Source organism: Tetrao urogallus (genome assembly GCF_951394365.1).
Source record: "Tetrao urogallus genome assembly, chromosome: 5".
Taxonomy (NCBI): Eukaryota; Metazoa; Chordata; class Aves; order Galliformes; family Phasianidae; genus Tetrao; species Tetrao urogallus.
Window position 1 is genome coordinate 6,011,021 of NC_136818.1, and position 16,771 is coordinate 6,027,791.

The following is a 16,771-nucleotide window of genomic DNA, read 5'->3' on the forward strand; positions in this document are numbered from 1 at the left end:
CTTTTTTTTCCTCCCAGAAAGAGGTCAGCAGAGCAGACCTTCTAGAAAACCTTTATTAGAGAAGAGGTGAGAAAGAGGGATCCCACGTGTCCTGTGGCAGATGTAGACAGCAGCCAATAAGGACTGAGGACTGACAGGCTGCAGAGGTGGGTGTTGAGCATTAGCATAAGTGTGAAACTGAGCTGGAAAAGGATTTCAATGGTAGGGAATGAAGAACAGAGGAAGGCACAATGCACTCTTTCCAATAGATACGATTCCTGATAATTTCCTCTGGTCTGAGTGCTAGACTCATACCTGGTCCATCTTTGGCACGAGTACAAAAATAAGAATGCTTTTCCTCCCCCCTCGGTTCCTGATGTATGACTTTGTGGTAGTGCAAAGCGGTCAGGGGAGTGACCAAAATAGCTGCTGAGTGGGAGGGAGCAGGTACGGCGGCAGCTCCTGTATGAGTCCGTGCCCTGCGGCACTGTACCTATGGCTGGGACCCTACCGGGGATGTGCCGGACCCATGCCGATTCCCCTTGGGCCCTTTTCCCAACTGTCACAACCCAAGTCCCAAAGATGCTGCAGCTCTGGGCCGGGGACTTCCCCAGCTTGGGCGGCGGCTGAGCCAGGGAGCTCGGAACGCGTGGAGCATTGGGGCCAGCAGGGCCGTACGGGAAAGCCAAATACGAGACCCGATCCGTATCATGGCTCCGGGTTTTTACCGCAGCCGCCTCCAGCGCTCCGGCTCCAGCCGTGTTCCGCCGCCCGCCGTTGCTTTACCGCTGCCGTCTGAGGGCGGAGGCTCCGGCTCCGGGCCGGCGGGCGGGGATCCGGTGCCGGGTTTTGGCCGGGACCGTCCGGGGAAGTTGCCGAAGTTGGGCAGCGAGCGCTGGGTCGCGGCGCGTCCTTCCTGCGGCCCGGCCGGTGCATGATGGAAGCAGCATGGCCGCCCACCTCTCCCTGACACAGGTACCTCCCGCCGCGGGGAAGGGGCCGCCCGCCTCTCTCGGGCCGAGGCTCGCCGCCTCCCGGGACGGAGGAGCGGTGGCCCGGGGCCGGAGGCGAGCGGCGCGGCCCCCGCGGAGCGGTTCGGCGCCGCCTCGGCCCGCGGCTTTGTGCGAGCCCCGCGCTGTCAGGTGGCGGCCGCGGCGCAGAGCGAGGGTGGGCCGGGCGGGCGGGAAGTCCTGAGCCGGTCGGGCGCGGCCCCGCGCGGCTGCAGGTGCCTCTGCCCGCGGCCCCCGGCGTTCCTCGGCCGGGGAGCGGCCCGCAGCGGGCCGCGGCGGCTGTCAGCACGGTCGGGCTTTTGTCTCGGGGAAGGAGCGGCTGGCTTCGACGAAACGAACAGAAAACAAACCCCGAGCCGCCCCGCGGATGGCGAGGGCGGGTGGCGGAGCCGTGGGGCGCGGCGGTGCTCCGGAGGGCTGCGAGGCGGCGGGCCGGCTGTGCGCTCGGGGGGCCCACGGGCTGTGCCCCACGTTCTGACGTACCGGCGGTGCTTTAGCAACGGAGGTACCGGTATGGAAGGCGTGTCACCTCGTTTCGGCTACCTGCGTGCCGTGGGGACGCTTTGGTGTACTGGCTCTCGTTCCTTAGAGGGTCGATAGGTAGTAAACTGCAGGCGGGGCTGGTTCGTGCAGCAGGAACGGGGATACATTCGTTCCGACTGGCGGGCCTGCGTTGGTTGCTGCGGTGCTTTGATCCCACCATCGATAATGTCGTTTATTTTAACGACAAACAAGCTACTAAATAAGTGTGACTCACCAAAGCATGCGTGAGGCAACTGCAGAGTTCTGAGCGAGGCTGCTCCATTTGCAGTTATTCCCCAGTGGAGCTGGCTTTTGAGGAAATCGTCAGTCATTTCAAGTGTGAAACATCCCCATGCTACAGATTTGAAAAAGTTTGCACACAGCAGTAACTGATTCTGTGGGCTGCTGTATGGGCACAGGCTGTTCTGGCTGGTTACGTGGGGAGGGGGAAGGAGTGTCTGCTGTAGAGCGTTCTGCAGTAAAACATGATTGCTTACAGGCTGTGTAATCCTGTCATTGTAGAATTTATTGACTTTTTGGGTCACGTGGAAGAGGAGCTAAATAGAAATGTGTTAATGTTGACAGAGGCAGAAAAATTGCCGCTATCCTTAAAACCATTGTGACTGCAACTTGCATCAGTGGTTAGATCGAGGAAGCATTTTCTGTTGTTGTTGATCATTGATGTGAGGGTTTCTTTTTTTGGTGAGTGGAAGGAGGGTGAGTAGAACAGGAATAATTTCAGAAAGTCAAACAAACCTGAAGGTAATTTCTTAAGTTGAGGTTCTAATTCTTGGCATTCTACAGTTTTGTAAAATCCTAACAAATCATAAGTGTTTTGAATGTGTTTAGATGTAGTATGAGGAAGTGAAAATCAGTACGGGTTGGGTGGGAGGGTGGGTATAGTTACCACCTACAGTGAGATCAATTACTTACACCACCAGAAGTATGCAGGCTGGTCCTTTGCTGCATGTAGACCTCATGCAGAGAGTCAGAAGCAGTCATGCTTGACCTGCAGTCAAGCTCACAGTTGCCTCAGATTTTCTTTCCCCCTTTCCATGTGGGTTTGACTGATTTAACACAGCTAGGAAGCTGGGGGTTTCCAAAATCAGACTGGGGTATTTTCAAATGGCTTTGCACCTGTGGTGTCTGAGAAGGCCGACATCCTTTATTTGAATATTAAGGCTCTGCTTAAGAAACGTGGAACTTGATAACTAAACACATTTCAAACCTGTGTAGCTGTAATGAAATAAACTACATTGAGTGTACTTAAAGAGCGTTACAAAATGAATATGTTTATCTCTTCTCTTACCCCCAGTTTTGGTAATAATCTGAGGTATCTTTAACGTGGAAACAAGATAGTAGTACCAGTGAGGAGGAAGTGTTGGTATCTAGCAGTGTCATCTGTTGTTGGAGAACTCAAGTATCGCCAAGGAGAAGAGTTTCATTTTTGACCTTCCAACTATGGCTACTTATCTTGTTTAATTTAGAGAGGGAAAAGCAAATAGAAAAAGCACAAAATGCATATCAGGAGTATGGAAGGTATGTATGTTGAATGCTGAATGTTGAAGGCTGGTGTAATACAGGCATAAAAAAGCTCTGTTGCTTTTGAGAATTAAAGCTGTGGTTCAGCATGACAAACTGCGTGATTGAAAGTTTGGAGGAATCGAGGTGGGTCTGCATGGAAGTATTCAGGGAGAATGGGAAGATAACTTTTGTTTGCCTCATACTGTGTCATGGGTGTCTGGAATTCCATGTGGTGTTGTCCAAAAGACTCACTGAATATTACAATGAGGCTAAGTTACATACCTGCTAGGTTCCTATCCAGTTACTGGAGTATATAGGATATAAATACACAAGAGTGCGAAGGACTGGTTTGTAGTAATTGATATGTTATAATAGAGCCAAAAAGCAAAGCTCTCCAGTGACTTAATTCTTTTTCTCTCCAGGTATCTGGTGAACTCCAGATTTTTGTTAGGAATCACAAAATGATTTTTATTTTTAAATATATGTACATATTTTATAGACATGAGAAATCTGTTTTTCCGCTTTCTGCCCTCTCTGAAAGATCAGGAAATCTGAGTGTGTGTGCATGAATGTGTGTTTCAGCTGGTAAAGCAGACAGGGCTTAATTTTTTGGTTGAGATTGACCTTGTTAATGGCTGAAAGGCAGTGGAGCTGCTTCTTTGTGTTTGACAGACTTTGTTCAGTACTGATTAGAAGATGGTTGAGGTTTCCTGGCGTGATTTGAGAATAAAATTGAACAGTATTTAATTAAGCAGTGACAGATGTCTGTGCAGAAGGAAGATGGCAGTTTCTGCGCATGCTTCGGCTGCCTAAGGGGAATGAAAGTTCTGACTCTTCAAGTGCATGGCTGTAGATGCATATAGATTATAGCAAATATTTTCTTAATTTCACCTGTGTTGTTGTTAGAGAGGGAAAAGCTTTTAATCTGAACGAAGCTTTCATTCAGTAACTCTTTTAACATCATCATAACTGTGATAAAAAAGGTGTGATTCCAGAATACAGTGGACTATGTAAAGTATGAGCAAGAAATGCCTGTAGAGAATCTCTGCTCTTGTTTAGCAGTTTGGAATATATAATGATGTGTGGTCAGATGAATGTGGAAGTGCCATCTAGGCCTCAGTAGGACAAAATTCCAAAAGAATGGGTGTAAACAATGTGAAAGGAGGAATTTTATAGAGGGGAAAAACACACAAAGAGTAGATCCAGATACTTCTTTTAATGGATGCGTTGTTTGAACATGTGTATTTTCTGTGAAGCTGCAGTTGAGTTGTCCTTAGCACAGACAGCGATGGAAAGCTTTACCATTACATGTTTCAAATAAGAAAGAAAGGCAGTGTGAGAAAGGATGGGTTTATTACTGTTTGGAAGGGACATCACATTAAACACAGCTTGCCTTAAACTTCACTGCTTTTCGTCTGTGTGGTTGTGCTGTTGTTTGCTTGTAACTCTGTCATTCCTATTCCCAAGCTATGCACTGCTATAGGGATTCCAGGTGCTGTAGTTGTCCCTTGCCATTACATTTGTCTTTTATGGACTAATTTCATACTCTCCTCAACCTTTAGGAGGCTGCTGCTTCTAATAGTGGAAGAAGAACTGCTTGTACTTTATTCTTCCTTCCCTTTTTAACTTCTCTGAAATGGGGAGCTGAGATTCCCGCTGTGTCTGAAAGGTTCTTTTCTATCTTGAGTCATCTTGAGACCCAGGAAAGAGCAAGAGGATGGCTGCATGCGGAATGTTTACTACCAGATGGTGTCATTTGACATGGAAACAGTGAAAACAAATCCTAAAACTTGACATCATGATAGAATACAGAATTTTGGTTTTTAATTGAAATAGAACAGCTCACCTTCTATCTTACTTCCTATCTCATTTGGTTTGGAGGGATGCTTTGTTTTTTGTGAGGTTTTTTCCTCTGCAGATAGCCCCCCAGTCAGGGCTTTCTCACTACTATGAGCAACAGAAGGTTGTGGATGTTAGACCTAAGTAGAAACATGACAGCAGGGTGAAAACATGGCTGTAAAGGCTTGAGTGCCTGTAGAAAATGAAAAAGACTGGTGTCCCTGAAGGTGTTTTTTTTTTATTTCCTGGGATAATATCCTGAAGTTCAAAGGTTTTGTTACAAAGGTGATAATTACTAGAACAGACGTTACTCTTGTGAAGTGATAAACTTTTAAATGCAAACATGATAATGTATTTTTGTATTTTTGCATGCAGTGGAATCTGACCTTTTCTCCCTCCTTCCTTTTTGCATTGTGAACAAGTTGAGGTTATGCTCTACAATTGCATATTACAAATCTCGTAAAAAGAGTGCTCACAGGTAAATTCTGCAGCAACACCTTTGGAAGCAGAGCAGTGTTTTTCTTCTTGCAGATAGAGCACATTCCTGACAGTATTAATACCTTTTAATGTGGGGTGTATTTTGCAGGAAAAGTCAGTTACTAGTAAAAATAGTTGGGAATTTTTTTATTCTGTTTGGTGTCACAGGAAATTCCAGTTGTTGCAATGATACTGATGTTAAAGTGAACATTGGAAACACTGCTGAAACAAATAAGAATGACTGGCTTGTGCTCCAAGTGCTGAATGAGAAGATTGTTTTGCACTCAGTGTTTTCCTTGCAGGACTCCAACATGATATTTCCTGTCCAGGAGTGACAATGATAGGTTTGGCTGTAATAATGAAACATTTGGCTGAACAAAGAGTAATGTTGGGCAAGAGGGATGATGTGGGCTTTTACTTCTAGAGCACACACTGCTCAACTTTGTTCCAGTATTTTGCTCCTAGCTTTAATGGGATTTTGTCTATACTGGTACATTATGATGAATTAATGAACTTAGTAAAACATTTGAACGTTTTGGGGAATAGCCCCTCTAAAATGCTATTAAAATTGTAGGTGAATTGATAAGTGCAGCACTTGACAATTAATTGAGAAAGTATAGTATGCTTTGGGGCATGCTGGAAAGTGTTGTATTGGTGCTGTGGTAGTCAGGTCTGGCAAAATGTGAATGTATTTTGTCAGGCAATTCTAAGGGCTGTGTAAGTGGCTGCTTAGGTAGTGGCTGACACAAGAAGTGCCAAAGCAAAGTCAGAGTGCAATAATTGTAGGTTTAGATGCTGTTTAATCCTTGCTTGAGTTTAGGTGAGCTCTGGATGTATGGTAGGTGGTAGTGAAAGTAAGGCAGAAGGGATCTTTGGCAACGATACAGATTAAAATATCTCTTCCCCTCCGCTCCCCTATTTTTTTTTAATAATTGTTGCTGTGAATTTAGTTATGAATCCACGACTTACTTAGATATCTGAAAACTTTGCAGACTACTTGCTTAAGGCACTGAGTTCTAAATGATGATTTAGTGGATAATGAAATCCAGCTATCTTGCTTTGTATTCATTAGCAAGCACTTATGGGACTGTATCATCGCAGGCTTCTTGGCTTGTATTGGATCTTGCATACAAATTTGTTTCGTGCTGCCTGTCCTGGTGACCTGTCTGAGAGTAACCTGATAGCGATTAGTGTCAGTGGCTCCAAAACAAGGAGCAAGTCTTCTACAAGTTACAGTATAACAGTCCTCATCATTTTGCAAAACAGACTTATATAAGTGCATAATGCTTTATGAAGACCAGCAAAAAGTGTTTCCTAGCTCTAGTCATCCAGGGGAGCTGAAATGCAGATTTTATGGTTAATTGAATATCCTTTTTTTTCTCTTCTTTTTTTTCTTTACAGCTGTCAAGTGCAAATCCTGTGTATGAGAAGTTCTATCGACAGGTGCGTATGTTCTTGCTGAGAAAAGAAACTTTCTTTTACATAAAAGAATATTCCTTTGCTGTAGACTTCAGCATGGCCAGCAGTGTAAATGTTTGAAGTTCAAGAAAAACACTGCTGACTTACAATATATTTCTCTAGTAACCAACACTTGTCTGAGCTATATCAGTACAAAAGAAAGTGTAAGATGATTTATATGTGGCAGTTTGCTAGCCAATTCAACAAAACATACATCAGTTTACAATAAGAGGACTGTTAGCAGTTGGACTGGAGTAAACCCCTGCCAAGTACTGTGCTGGTGTGGTTGGTTGTTTTCCATTTACAAGTGAAACTGACTTTGCTGTGTTTGTAGACCAGTTAGGTTTATGTAAGACTTGCATCTCTCTTTGTGCCTTAAGGTTCTTCCCAGTGCTGTGAGGAGTGAAAGGCAACCGAATGCCAAAAGCATATGTATAGTTCTTGCAGCTTCACTCAGTGGACATAAATTCTTTTGATAAATAAAATTTGTCATTTGTCTTTTATATTTAGACCCAGAAGGGAAAAAAAAAAGTTTGTTTTCATAAAAACAGGTTTAAAAAAAAAAGATGTACAGCACCATTTATCAACTTATGCCTCAAAAAGTTGGGCACTCACTTCCTAAGAAGGACTTTTCTCCACGAAAGGGGCATTTCAGTTTTGAAATTGATGAACAAAAAAAGGGAGTTTACCTTGGTCACGGTTAGGATGGCTTAAGAGAGTTGAAAGAAATAGCATCACCCTTACAAAACTATCTTTCAGTCTGATGAACAAACTTGTCATCTCTCTCTCTGTAGAAATACAAGTCCTTTAGAGAACACTGTATTATGTTTATCATTAGAGGGGCACAAGAAAAGACAAGGAACTCACTTTTCTCCATGTTAGATTTCCTAGCTCCATACAAATGGATGTATCACTGACTTGGATGATCTTTGCCACACACCTGTCTGTCCCTTCTTCATGGTTGCAATTGCTTAATCACTGAAGTATGAAACAAAAAGTTGGATGAAGAAAAGGAGTTACAGGCCAAGTATGATCCAGCTTCTGAAGTCACTTAGCATCTTGCATCCATTGGCTTATGCAGCCCAGTGACACTGGAGCATTGTCTGGCAGTCTTAGCAGGATACAGCCACAGGGATTCCTTGAACCTGATGTTACTGTTAGCTGTGTTGTGTCATTGGGTTTTTTCTACGGAATTGAGTCTTCTGACTTGCTCAGCCAAATGCTTTTTCTGCAAGCATCGGTACTAAGAAGTAACTTTGGAATGTACTGTCTAAACACTTTCAGATGCACATGATAACTTTTTCCTTCTTCTCCTTTATATAAGGAGATGTCAGCTTTCAAAATAGCAGTGTTAGAAAGACATTTCCCTTTTTTCTTATAGTATTAGTAGAGCATGTCTTGTTTCTTTCATACTAGAAGCACTTAAGAGCTTTCTGTACCAATGAAGAATAAATTCATCACCTGAAGTAGCACTGATGCTTAGTACTCCTCCAGTTCTATCATAAACTTATTCATTTTACGCAGTCTAATTACTGTGAAATTAAAAATAAACACAGCTGATACTGTGTTACACTGCCTTTGCTGAGAGAGATTCTCACTGTGGCTATGAGCATTCTTTGCTAGCTTTCTGTAGTGAGTTTCCATCAATTTGAAAGCTGGTTTGTGATGTGAGTTGGCTTTTTTTCTTCTATCCCCAGGTTGATTCTGCTAATACTGGAAGAGTGTTAGCTTCTGATGCAGCTGTTTTCTTGAAGAAATCTGGATTGACAGACTTGGTACTTGGAAAGGTATTTAATGACAAGTATTTAATTATCCTGTGGTCCCTTACTTCAGTTAGCATCCCCTGTAAATTAAAATACTTGGAAAGGTATGGCAGGATACATGATCTTCCCTAGTGTGTTTTCAGTAGTGCTATTTAATAGTCTCAAACTTCAGTACCTGTGCTTATTTAACTGTATATGTTAGTCGTGATGGAAATTAAAACAGCATTTAATTTTGTCGCCACAAGTAATTGCTATAACAAAAGTTAAGAACTGAACTTCCATCCAAGAATTAAATTGTTTTTAAAGTGAGTGAGAGCTTGCCAGCTTCCTTTTAGTGTTTTGGAATACCTTTGACTATTGTTTTTATGTTTTAGATTTGGGACTTAGCTGATACTGATAGCAAAGGAATCTTGAACAAACAGGTATGATTGAATGATGAACGAGGTTACTCTAACTGCTAGCAAACCTTGCAATGAGATGAGTATTAATGTTTCTGGTTCAGGAAGGCAATTCTTCTCATAGGATTTTTTTTCTGATATGTACTCCCCATTTCAGTGTAAGCTACAATAAGTGAAGTACCCTTCAGCTTCCTCATCTGTTTCTCTTCAAGTCATAAAATGAGCTGCTGTGTATGTGTGCAGTACAACAGAGGAATAATTTAAGTCTAATGTACTGTATTTACTATTAAGGTAATTTTTCCTCTTAATCTTGAGGGCAAAAATGCAGAAATTAAAATGCTATAAAATCTTCAATTTATCTAATTTTGCTGGATTTCATGTGTGTGTTTGGACTTGTTCTTTTTAAGCTGCAGCTGTGAGCAGTATGTCTGTGTCAGTCAGATGTACATCAGTGATGCATGTAGCACGAGCTGCTGACAAGCTCTGATGTGATATTGCTGTTAGATGCTTTGAAGTGTAGTTCGTTAAATAATGGCCTGCAGAGAGTTGGTTGCTACAGTCCACATTTGGAAAAGGTGCTTGTAGCATCTATGAAACAAATCTTTCATCAGCCTTCCAGTTTGGTTCATCTATTTCATATGCTGTACATTTCTTCCCTCCTCCACTGTCAGCTACCTTTGGGGTTAACTCAGTTCCTTCAAGATAAACAGCTGTATTCACTGCTTCAGATTCTTACTTCTCTGTCATAGAAGAACTGAGTGCAGACAGCTGGTTATACTGGCAAGGAAGCTACTAAATGCATGGAGCTAGTATTAGTTTTACCTCACTGGAAGGATTCAGTGTTTTTTTGACTACTGCTTTCTGTCATTTTGCAACTCCTACCCTTCCAAGCTGTTTGTGACCATTGTATGTATAACAGTACTAGAAAACTTCTTAATTCTTGCTCTTGCGTATTTTCATACAATAAAACTTTACAATTTTATTTTTCCTGTAGGAGTTTTTTATAGCTTTACGACTTGTAGCATGTGCACAGAATGGATTGGACGTTTCCCTGAGTAGTCTCAATTTGCCTGTTCCTCCACCAAGATTTGTAAGATTTTATTTTTAATATGCCTATCAACTTCTTACTAATAAGAAGCTTTGAAGCTAACAATTAGGAGGTCTTGTTATAAATACCAAATATTTCTGAAAAAGGTGTTACAGGGAGGGGAAAACAAGAGAATGTGGAGTTAGAATAAGGTGCTGCATGTTCTAGTGGGGTTATAAAAGTAGAATTGTGTAAAATTGGAATATTTATGGCTCTTGTTCTGTTAGTGCTGTCCTTAATGGAAGAAAGGTTTTAAATTTCTTACTGTAAATCTTTATCTCCCTCACTAAAATATGCATGACTGAAATGCTTTGAGAAGCAATAACTTCTCAAATAAGGGGGTGGTTTTGAAAGGTCAGAACTCTTTTTTTAAGTGAGTTTTTTCTCTCTTCTTTTTTTTTTTATTAGACTGATACTAGTAGTCCTTTGCTGCTCAGTGGAACAGCATCAAGTGATATTCCATGGGCTGTTAAGGTAAACAAAATATCATGCTGCTACGTAGAATGGTGATGTGCTTTGTAAGGAAACACAAATCTGAGAAAAATATGGTACTGATAGCTATAGTTCATTAAACATGATAAATTGACATTCCTGTTCAATCTGTACTTTGGCTTGTAGATCTAATTTGTGTGGGTCTGGGGGAGGTGTGAAACTGCTTGGGGAATCTTGGGAAGAAACTTGATTTATTGAGAATAGTCACTTAAAGGCATGAAAATAAATGAGGACTAAATCTCAATGGATTTTGTACAAGTCTCTGCCTTTAAAAAGAAAAAAAGGAGGGGGAGGATGTAATTTCTGTGTATCAGGAACTTCCATGTATGCTTTTCTCGCTGTAGCTTTGACAGAAGTAAGTCAGTATTTTTGAAAGTGCTTTATAGAGTGCAAGTGTGATTATTTTTCTTCTGCTCTGCAGCTGGAAGACAAGGCCAAGTATGATGCTATCTTTGACAGCCTAAATCCTGTTAATGGACTACTGTCAGGAGATAAAGTGAAACCTGTACTCCTCAACTCAAAACTGCCAGTGGATATCTTAGGACGAGTAAGAGTAGCTTCCTATTATTTTTTTTCCAATTAATTGTTAATTCGCAGGTAATAACTATGCTTCACTCATCTTTATCTGTTTCTCACATCCTGTGTTTATAGTAATAAGCCTAATTACTAAATATTGTCATATGGAGTGACCAGACATACAATTGTTAAACTGTAAAATTTTTCATTGACATTTTGATAGATTACCTCTAATTATAATGTATCAGTTTTGTGTATGCTTTAACACTTTGTTTTGGACAGGGTTCAATTAGCACTCGGATTTCAGACTCTTCTTTTGCATGGTCTGTATGAATGTGTATCACTTACTGAAAACTGCTGTTAGATTAGTGGGACTTTAGATACAGTGGGAGGAGGCTGTTCTCTCATTTGTTTTGTAATGATATAAAAAGGCAAATGCTACAGTTCAGGCAAATATCCCTATATTCTTCTTTTTATTGGTAGGTGTGGGAATTGAGTGATATTGACCGAGATGGAATGTTGGATCGCGATGAATTTGCAGTTGTAAGTATCCTGTATGCCTCAGAATTCTGAAAATGGAATGACAGAAGCTCAAAATGGGTGAATTGTGTGTTAGGTTCTGACTGCAGTTTCATTTCTTGCCTTTATTCAAAGACTTTCATCTAATTTTATTACTGAATTAGCATCAGTTTATTGAATATATCATTACACAAAGTAGCTTTCCCTCTGGGCTAAATGAAATATTGTGAAAACATGCTACAAAGTTATTTCTTAACTAATTCTTTCTCCTCCTTCTGTCCTCATTCGTGTGTTTGTTTCTTTGTGTTCAGGCCATGTTCTTGGTGTACTGCGCTTTGGAGAAAGAGCCAGTGCCAATGTCCTTGCCTGCAGCTTTGGTGCCACTGTCCAAGAGAAAACCTATTAGTGTTCCAGGAGCAATGCCATTAATTCCTTCTTCAGCATCTTCCAAAGATTCTCATCAGTCCTTGCCACCTGTAGGCATTTTAGCTGCCAAAACACCATTAACACAGGTATAATTCTGAAGGAAATCGGGGTCAAAAGATTTATTCTTAATGTTGTTCTTTGGTGTGTGCTTATGTGAGGAGTCTTGATAAACATTTTTTATTTCCTTCTCCTTCCCCTATTGATAATAAAATCGAGGAGGGTGATGGGAAGACAAGATTAAGAGAAAAGATAATACATAATTTCTTCAGATGTCTTCAAATATAAACAGTTGGATAAAAGCATATTATTTAGTGAAGATTTTGAAGATATTTTTAAAATAAATTGTTTCAAAGCGTCTAGCTCAACCTTAGATCACTTAGAAAACAGTTTAATCCAAGCATACGTAGGCAGAATGCTTGTTCTGACTGAATACTGATTGGAATCTGGGCAGTTTTGAAGACAAATTGTGATGGGATTGTGTATGTACTTAGATGTTGTGCATGCAAACAGTTTGAAGAAGATGTTAATGAAAACAATAGATCACTGCAAGCTATGGAAAGAAAGAGGACAGAAGGTCTAGCACATCCACTGAAATATGTGAGATCTGGTGCTTGTTCTAAATGTAGTTACTGAGAAACTTAACTCCAACAGAAAAGCATCTTATTGAATTCTGATCCTTTTAGAATCCAGAATTTGGGAGTATGTCTTTTCAAGTGCATTATAATTTACTGGTTGTATTTGAAGCAAATGTTGAGGAAGGAATCTGAGGTGAGAGCTGAAGTACTTTAATGCATAAGATGCTGCGTGGATATTTGGGTACCTGTATTTGAGAAATCAGCAGATTGGCACTTTGCGTCTCCTGGTTCCCAGACTTTGGCAGCTTACTTGACTGACTTAAGCCTGGGTAGTGTGTGTATTACAGAGCAGTTGTGTTCTGGATGAGTGTCTTGGTGTATGTTTTTTTTTGTTTTTTTTTTTTTTTAACACAGCACCATTTGGGATTTGTATATTAAGTGTCCTTGTACACTTAAATTAGTATCCACGAGCATGCATATATGCAAAAGCTGAAGCAATTTTCACTCATCCTCCCCCCATCTTCTTATAGTAAATAGTATAGTATTGGAAAATTTGCTGAAGTAAGAAATGTGGCTGTAACTCCTATCTTTACCTTGGTAAGAACTTCAGATGTGTAATTTAGAATGTCCCAGCTGTTAACTCTGAGCTTGACCCATCTAAAGCTCTCCAGCTGTGTAAAGAAGAGTGAAGTTGATGGAGGCAGACTATGAGTACAGTGGTGAGTGCAAAACCCCTTGCTAGGAGGAGATCTGGGCCCCAGGGAATATTTCTGTTGCATAGGCAAAGAAATAGAGCAGAATCAACCAACTGTTGCCCTTCACTAATACCAGTGTTCCTGCTTTTGGAGTGTCTTGCCTATACGTGTCTATTTTGGATGATAAAAGTGATTCATAAATCTAAAATGTGTGCTATAGTCCATGAATTATGTAACTCTGAAAGTATATAACCAAAAACAGAACTGTCTTTATCTTGGTATTGTGGGTTTTGTTTTCCTCTCTACCACTCCCCCTCCCTTCCCTTCAGTGGGTTGTATCGCCTGCAGACAAAATTAAGTATGATGAGATCTTTATGAAAACTGACAAGGACATGGATGGATTTGTGTCAGGTGTGGAAGCCAGAGAACTATTCTTGAAGACAGGACTGCCTTCTGCTCTGCTTGCACATATCTGGTAGGGATTATTTTCCCTTGACAGCTGTTTAGGCGATGGCTTGGTTCTTGATCCTTCCTAGCTCTTTTCATGAAAAGTGCTATGTTGACATTTATAGAAAATGAGAGCTATTTTCATATAAAATAGCAAGGCCTCTGTATTAGCAGTGGTAACTTAATTTGATTCTACTTTTGGATAGAAATAGGGGGAAAATTGGTTAATGCCATGAGCTATTTCCTAGCTAGAGGAGGTAAAGTGCCTGAAGAAATGGCTTCAAACAAATACTGCATTTAGCTAAATGCCTCTATATAAAGGACCATAATGTTGCTGTGTATTTGAACACTGAGACTGTCCGTTTGAGAATTATCTGTATGAAATTCTTAGCATTCAAGACTCAGGGCCCATTTAATTCTGTGAATTGTTTGTCTTTCATTATAGCCTGTATATTACAGGCTGTAGTGACACCTACTGTGTGGTGGTATTTTTTCTAAATTTTTCTCCACTGTAAGTTAGTGCATGGCACTCTGATAGAAAAAAGATTGTTTTTTTTCACTGTATGGTTAATATAATGTTGGAAATCTAGGAAAATGGTATAAACTGGTGTTGCCTATGGAATGTACTTCAGTTGAGCAGGTAAATTCAGCTATAGATATTCAGATGTTGCAATTCGTATGCCTACTTCTGCCTTTTACCAGATTAACAATTATTCTAACAGAGCATTGGAACTTTACACAAAAGGAGGGAAGTGGTCGTGTGTGTTTCTGCATTCATTACCATGGTTTGTTGTGTATTGCATTATTTTTAATAGAGGAGGTACTCAGTAGCTGTTTTCACAGTTCTAAGTGAAATAAAGTATAACATGTAGAGTTATACTTGTGGAAATGAAGATTTGGTTTATTTCATGTGCATCTCTGTCTAGGGCTCTGTGCGACACAAAGGACTGTGGGAAGCTTTCCAAGGAACAGTTTGCTTTGGCTTTCTACTTAATTAATCAGAAATTAACAAAGGGCATAGATCCACCTCAAGCTCTGACTCCAGAGATGATTCCACCTTCAGACAGGAGTGTCACATTACAGAAGGTAAGGATGGGTTTGCATGCTTGGTATAAATTTCAAAGGCTGGAAAGGAGGCACTTCAAGTACTGGCAAACCTCAAGGTTATTGTAATATCAGGAAGAAAACAAGCATTAATTACAAAGAAGTGACAAAACACTGCTCCATTCATGTTTTGAAATGAAGCTGTCATTTATTACACTTGCCAACCAAGCAGAGAGATCTTATGTTGAGAAAGCATTATTTTCTATTTTAAAAGAATAATCTTTTTCCTGTCTGAAGAAATCTTAGTTTGCATCGGGAGCAACATGCACAGGTTCTATGTTTTTGTCCTAGTGTGCTTTTCAATTATCTTTCACATTTCTTTTTTTCAATAACACTCAAAATAATGTGAATTAAATAAAGTTTATGTATTTAAAGTTCAAAAAGTAAATGTCCACCATTTTATTCTTCACAGATAGTTTAAATGTCTTGATAGCCTGTTAATTGCCATCTGTCTTAATCCAGCAGTAGACTAAACCTCAACAGCTCAAGTTATGTTTATCAGAATGGCAGAAGTCATGGCAAATTCTTACTTGTTTTACGCATTGTAGAGTCTTATGTTGGTTACCTTTTCTTGGTTGTGCAAAGCTGATTCTACACTTTCTTGAACAGAATGAAAAATCAGCAACTGAAAAACTAGAAACTCAAAGTTTGGCACTACTTCTGAGTTTCTGTAACTGGAATCTTATTTCTTTTTTACATTCTATTTTTAAAAAGTAATTGCTTTATTTGCAACCCTACTAATCTTTTTTGTATGTTTGCTTTCCTTTCTATGTCTCTTTTCTAGTTTGGACTGTTTTTTCCATTCTGCACCACTCTGCTTTTCATCCTTATTATTCTGTCAGTTTGTTAACTCTGCTTTCTCAAGGTTAGAGAATCTTTGCTTTTCTAATATTTACTGTCTGTTGGTTTGATAATGAGCATCCTTCTAAGACTCTTAAGTAACCACTGAATTAGTGCAGCACTTTCTGAAGCATCACAACTTGTTGCAATCTCAAATTATTACTGGTTTCCAGTGTTGTTCACCTGGAAGAATCTCAAGGTGCTTTGCAAATCTGAACTAACACAGTGTACATAATCCACTCTTGTGCAGAAAGTGTTTCTGGGGTAGACCTCTGTGGCTGTTACAATTTGGCTGTGTGTACTGCTGAAGTTTACAAAAGAAAGTGCTTTGTATTATCCTGTTCAAATCGTTGGGGAAGTGATGGCAGTTGTAGCCCAGTCTGACAGATGACAGTATCCATTAGGACTGATATCCATGTTATTGCTGATTATGTTTCAGAAAATGTAGTGGTCAGAACACTTTAAATGAAATCAACATTGTTTACTGCTGTTCTGTGTACGTTGTCTTCACAGAACTCTTAAAGACATCAGTTGAATTTTGCAGTGATTGCTAACATAAAAGATGAGAATGTTATGAAAGAAGTTAAGAGATCTTTTAGTTAGCTGTCTAAATCCTGACCCATTTTACTAGATGAGCTAAAAGCTTAGCTCATTTTGAGATTTTCCAAAAAAGATGCTGTCTTCTTAGTGGATATGGAAGAACTGAATTGCTCAAGAACTGAACAAAAAGATAAGTAAGAGTGGTGGGCAGAAATAGGCCTTTTTCTGGATTTCTTGAAGTGATGTGGCTTAATTAGTAAAGAAAGGTAGGCTTCCTCTCCTGGTTTACCAGTACAGAGTAGTAGCAAAAATATCAGTAACCATAATGGTAATCCATTGCATTTTTGAAGTATAGAAAGTTAACTTGCAGTCCTTCTTGGTAGGTATTCAGAAATCACATGCGTGTGTATTGCTGTTTTCTAATGTTTGGTGTCCTTGCAGAATTTCATTAACACAATAGTATAACTTGTTATTTCTATTCTGAGGTTTGAATGCAGATCTCATAAGTGGGAAAGAGCAGTAGTAATCTAGTATTTGTTGCTGTGTTCCTTTACCTAAAG

General features: G+C 40.3%; 1 protein-coding gene across 1 annotated transcript in view; it reads left to right on the forward strand.

Annotated features, from left to right (window-relative positions):
* Nucleotides 1-927: 927 nt before the first annotated feature.
* The window catches only part of EPS15 (epidermal growth factor receptor pathway substrate 15), a gene marked incomplete at both ends in the record, with an annotated part of 40,717 nt that continues 24,873 nt past the window's right edge, over nt 928-16,771 (forward strand). Inside the window, 11 exons of the mRNA XM_079535615.1 lie at nt 928-954; nt 6,753-6,794; nt 8,507-8,596; nt 8,947-8,994; nt 9,965-10,060; nt 10,466-10,531; nt 10,971-11,096; nt 11,549-11,608; nt 11,896-12,096; nt 13,610-13,755; nt 14,654-14,813. Of these exons, the coding sequence (XP_079391741.1) occupies nt 928-954; nt 6,753-6,794; nt 8,507-8,596; nt 8,947-8,994; nt 9,965-10,060; nt 10,466-10,531; nt 10,971-11,096; nt 11,549-11,608; nt 11,896-12,096; nt 13,610-13,755; nt 14,654-14,813 (1,062 nt within the window). The remainder of the gene's footprint in view (nt 955-6,752; nt 6,795-8,506; nt 8,597-8,946; nt 8,995-9,964; nt 10,061-10,465; nt 10,532-10,970; nt 11,097-11,548; nt 11,609-11,895; nt 12,097-13,609; nt 13,756-14,653; nt 14,814-16,771) is intronic.